The sequence below is a fragment of the Lepus europaeus genome, chromosome 12, assembly GCF_033115175.1.
Source record: "Lepus europaeus isolate LE1 chromosome 12, mLepTim1.pri, whole genome shotgun sequence".
NCBI classification, from domain to species: domain Eukaryota; kingdom Metazoa; phylum Chordata; class Mammalia; order Lagomorpha; family Leporidae; genus Lepus; species Lepus europaeus.
The window spans coordinates 53685483-53691018 of record NC_084838.1 but is presented as its reverse complement, the minus strand read 5'-3'; the positions used below and the strand labels follow the sequence as shown (position 1 = coordinate 53691018).

The 5536-nt window shown below is 39.3% G+C and overlaps 1 protein-coding gene across 1 annotated transcript; it reads left to right on the top strand.

The window, feature by feature from the left end:
* On the top strand, positions 1–4304 carry KLHL9 (kelch like family member 9). The gene has a single exon (XM_062208134.1). It carries the CDS (start codon positions 564–566, stop codon positions 2415–2417), a length of 1854 nt encoding a protein of 617 aa, XP_062064118.1. The 5' UTR covers positions 1–563; the 3' UTR covers positions 2418–4304.
* The last annotated feature ends 1232 nt before the right edge of the window (positions 4305–5536 follow it).

Sequence of the window (5536 nt, the reverse complement as noted above, 5' to 3'; positions counted from 1 at the left end):
GGACGCTCCTAGCCCGGGGGATCCTGGGACTAGGCCTTTCCGGAAGGATCGGCTCGGCGTCAGTGGCTAATTCCGTGTTCCCGGCCCAGGCCCAAGGCCAGGCGGTGTTCCAGGCCCTTGCTGCAAAACTGGCCGGTGGCCGCGGCGACGGTCGAGTGACAGCGGAAGGCGCAGGCGGCCGCTCGCTGAGGAGCCCGGTGGCGCGGCGGAGCGAGCGGCGGAGCCTCAGTACGTGGCGGCGCCTCCCCCTCGACTGCGAGCGGAACTGCTGAAGGAGCGGCAGCGCAGGCCAGACGAGGTGAACGGGTCATTTAACTGCCTTAAGGTGATGAATCGCCAGCCTAATAATTAGATTTGAGGTCCACAGCCGTTTGTGGCCCTGCCGCTGGAGAGTTTCCAGTGGGCGACTGACTGGTGTGTCCTGAGGGGCGCCACGGTGACTGCTCGTCCTTGGTAGGGGAAGTGAGCGCTCCTGCACTGTGGACATCTCTGTTTCCTGAAAATCACTCGGCTTATAATTTCTTTCTGCGGCATACATCTTTGTACAAGAGAGAGGCTTTCACATGAAAGTGTCTCTCGGTAACGGCGAAATGGGCGTCTCTGCCCATCTGCAACCTTGCAAGGCGGGAACCACACGGTTTTTTACCAGCAATACTCACAGTTCGGTGGTACTGCAAGGCTTTGATCAGCTTAGAATAGAAGGATTGCTTTGTGATGTGACCCTGGTACCGGGCGATGGAGATGAAATCTTCCCTGTTCACAGAGCGATGATGGCTTCTGCTAGTGATTATTTCAAGGCTATGTTCACAGGTGGAATGAAAGAGCAAGATTTAATGTGCATTAAGCTTCATGGGGTGAACAAGGTTGGTCTGAAGAAAATCATTGATTTTATTTATACTGCAAAGCTTTCTCTTAACATGGACAATCTTCAGGACACTCTTGAAGCTGCTAGCTTCTTACAAATCTTACCCGTTTTGGATTTCTGTAAAGTATTTCTTATATCAGGAGTCTCTTTGGATAACTGCGTTGAGGTTGGACGAATAGCTAACACCTACAACCTAATAGAAGTGGATAAATATGTTAATAATTTCATCTTGAAGAACTTCCCTGCTTTACTGAGTACTGGAGAGTTTCTAAAACTCCCTTTTGAACGGCTTGCCTTTGTGCTTTCCAGTAATAGTCTAAAGCACTGTACTGAACTTGAACTATTCAAGGCTGCCTGTCGCTGGCTAAGGTTGGAAGATCCTCGGATGGATTATGCTGCAAAATTAATGAAGAATATTCGATTTCCACTGATGACACCACAGGACCTCATCAATTATGTGCAGACCGTGGATTTCATGAGAACAGACAATACCTGTGTGAACTTGCTTTTGGAAGCTAGCAACTACCAAATGATGCCATATATGCAGCCAGTGATGCAGTCTGATAGAACTGCCATTCGGTCTGACTCTACCCACTTGGTTACCTTAGGGGGAGTTTTGAGGCAACAGCTGGTTGTCAGTAAAGAATTAAGGATGTATGATGAAAGGGCACAAGAATGGAGATCTTTAGCCCCCATGGATGCTCCTCGTTACCAGCATGGCATTGCTGTCATTGGAAACTTCCTTTATGTGGTTGGTGGTCAAAGTAATTATGACACAAAAGGAAAAACTGCTGTTGATACAGTTTTTAGATTTGATCCTCGATATAATAAATGGATGCAAGTTGCATCATTAAATGAAAAGCGCACTTTCTTCCACTTGAGTGCACTCAAAGGACATTTGTATGCAGTTGGTGGGCGCAGTGCAGCTGGTGAACTGGCCACAGTAGAATGTTACAACCCACGAATGAATGAGTGGAGCTATGTTGCAAAAATGAGTGAACCCCATTATGGCCATGCTGGAACAGTGTATGGAGGCTTAATGTATATTTCAGGAGGAATTACCCATGACACTTTCCAAAATGAGCTCATGTGTTTTGACCCGGATACAGACAAATGGACACAGAAGGCCCCAATGACTACAGTCAGAGGATTGCATTGCATGTGTACAGTTGGAGATAAGCTCTATGTCATCGGTGGCAATCACTTCAGAGGAACAAGTGATTATGATGATGTTCTAAGCTGTGAATACTATTCACCAACGCTTGACCAGTGGACACCAATTGCTGCCATGTTAAGAGGTCAAAGTGATGTTGGAGTTGCTGTCTTTGAAAATAAAATCTACGTTGTTGGTGGATATTCTTGGAATAATCGTTGTATGGTAGAAATTGTCCAGAAATATGATCCAGAAAAAGATGAGTGGCATAAAGTTTTTGACCTTCCAGAGTCACTCGGTGGCATCCGAGCTTGTACGCTCACAGTTTTTCCCCCTGAAGAAAACCCTGGATCTCCTTCTAGAGAGTCGCCACTCTCAGCACCTTCAGATCATTCTTAGATCTAAGGTGTTATATCTTGGCAGTTCATCATGGATGATCTCCTATTTCCCCTTCAGTTGTATCTTCACAATGGTTGGTAGTTGTGAGATAAAAAGGTAACATTATTTGTCTTGTTTGGCTTAGTTTGTTTAGCAGGTGGCTAACAAATGCATTCTGAAAGTGTATTCAACATAGCTGTTTTAACAAATGAAAGAAGATATGCAGAACAATGTTTAAATTAGATGTCTTTTTGTGGTGTTATTTAAGTCAAATTGTAGGTGACTGTAGTAAATGTAATTGTGTGCATTATCCTTCAAAATTTTCATCTTTGAAAAACTTCAAGGGGAGGCCTGCTCTAACCTAAAATAATAAATGAAAAGTCACCAATTATTAGCTACCTCCCTCTTTTCAGAGTTTTTCACACATCTGTCAACTCATTTGGTTTTGTGGTTGCATATGGAATATGTGAAGTTTCTTAGGTCTTAGGCAAATAGGAGAAATAACAAAAATATTAACTAGAGAAACAAGTTTAGCCCTAAGTCAGCATTTGGTTTTTCTCCCTGGAGACAGTGGAAGGGTGAAAGAAAACATATGCATACATAAGACAAATAGGTACACACATATATAATTTTAAAATTAATTGGACTCTTTTAACCATAGTGACATTGTTCTTATATTTGAATTGTTTCCATTAATCAGCTACTTAAGTGGGAATTCAGTATCAGAGAATAAATATCTGTATAGTCATACTGAATTTAGATAAGGGCTACAACATTCTAAATTGACAACTATTTTTGTCATTTGACTATAAATTGTTACTTCAGATGAAACTTACATTTTTCTGCTTGTATATTTTCTTTAGAGTTGCTTTTATACATGTTATTTAGCAAAGTTCAGAATTCATAGAATTTTCCCAGTAAGTTTAGGCTCTGCTATTTTCTACCTTTTCAGTAAGGCTTAGGATATTAAAAAAAATGTAGTCTGAACAAAGCTCTAGGGTTTTAAGTTTAGTCTCCCAGTATAGTCATCGTACCATGATTATTTTGAGATTTCAGGTGATTGCTATGGTGCTGCTCAAGCCCATGTGCATTCTGAGCTGTGTTATCTGCCTCAAGGTTAAGATCTGAGCATGTAGTAGATATACTCTTTTGTATTAAAGCAGAAAAATGTCCTTTTGGCCATGTCTCGAGGACAGGACCAACTTCAGATTCCCTTAGGAGCCAACTACAGAAAGCCTAAAACATAGTTGTGTTACAGGCAGTACTAAAGTAGATCTCCAGCCTCTTGAATACCAGTGGTATCCCTACTGGTTGAGAATTACATGGGGAAGATTTACATCGAATTGTAGGAATCTTCTTTAACAAGTGATTCTGAAGAGATCGTTTCTGGGAATAGTTATTTGAAGAAAAAAAATTTTATATATTCAAATAGGTATATGTATATCCCTATACCTAATAGATTGTCAGAATGTAAATCAGGAACAACTTTATTGACAATCCCATAATAAAACTCAGGAACCAAGGTAAAAGGAATTGGCTTCCAGGGATCTGAACTTTATACTTACTGCCCATACAAGTGTTGATTCGTTTTAATGGTTTATATGATTTCTGCATTGGCAGAAATTTTCATACTATTTTTTTTTAACGATTCCATTTTTTATTACTAAAAATAGCATATTTACATACATTTAGAAAATAGAAAAAAGTAGAAATTGCTGTTAACTGTATTGAAGAAATGGCATCTCAGTCATTTCTTTAGTTATTAATGAGATTGAATTGTGTATTTCTGGTAGCTGTATTTCCTTTTGGGTCAAATGTTCATGTTCTTTGCTCTTATGATAACTATTGCATTGTTTTTCATATCAAACTATAGGATCTCTTTATATAATAAATGTAATTTAACTGGTATTTGCATTGATTTTTTTTTTCTCAACCCGCCATAGTTTTATAACCAATTGTTGAGATGGAATCTGTCCATCTTTTTGCTGTTTGACCTTGAGAGAATTACTTTTTCAGTGCTAATAATGACATACCAAACTGGTATTTGCCCTACTTGTCTTTTCAACTGTATAAGCTTTTCTTTTGTGGAAAAAAGGGTTCTGTCTTCTATTACATTTAACCTTGTTGCTTGTTGCTTTGTAATTAAGTAATATTAAACCAAGTCAGCCAGTTCTTCCATATATACCACCCACAGGCCTCCCATACCTCAATCTCCCATCCTTGTACTTTCCAGTTTTCTGTGGTTGCCAGCTGTCTCTGTAATTATAGAAATAACTAATACTCCCAATTAAATATTATACTAATACTCCTAATTAAACCTGAAATTCCTTTCTTACAAAGATGGAAATTTTAGGTAACTGAAATGACTGACTAGAAAGAAATTTTCTTAAGCAGATAATTTTTTAATGAAAATTTAGACTGAAAAATATTCACAGAAAAGGGTAAAACCTTCAAGCACATAAAGCATTGTGTTAACAGTTGTTTTGGTTTTTCTGATCAGTATTTAGAGAGTAACATTTGTTCATGTTCTGATATGAAAGTGTTATGTCTACTATAGAAAGTACAGGCAAATAAAAGTAAACAAAATTTAAATTACCCATGATTCCACATGCCAAAGATAAGTTCTCTGGGTATGTTGTACATATTATATGTACAGACATTTGTCAAATAATTTTCAAATATGCCAGACCCTAGGCTAAAGTACCTAGATGATAAAAAGAAGTAACATGCATTTTACAAAGACAGATAGCTATCATTACAACTCTATCACAGTTTTTAAATAAATCTGTATAAGAAAATAATGGGACTGGTGTTGTAGCATAGCAGGTTCAAGTCCTGGCTGTTCCACTTCAGATCCAGCTCCCTGCTGATGTGCTTGGGAAGATGGCCCAATCCCGTGAGCCCCTGCACCAATGTAGGAGACCTGGATGAAGCTCCTGGCACCTGGTTTCAGCCTGGTCCAGCCCCTCTCATGGCCATTTGGAGAATGAGCCAGTGGATAGAAGATCTCTGTTGATCTCTCTTTCTGAAACTCTGCCTTTGAAATAAAATAAATCTTTAAATAATAATGATAATATGTAGGATGTTTTCCCTATTTGTCAAATTCATGTGCATTAAGAAAAACATACCACATAATCAAA

What these genes read in the sequence shown, in the direction of transcription:
- KLHL9 (XM_062208134.1), top strand. Translation starts at nt 564, where the DNA reads ATGAAAGTGTCTCTCGGTAACGGCGAAATGGGCGTCTCTGCCCATCTG.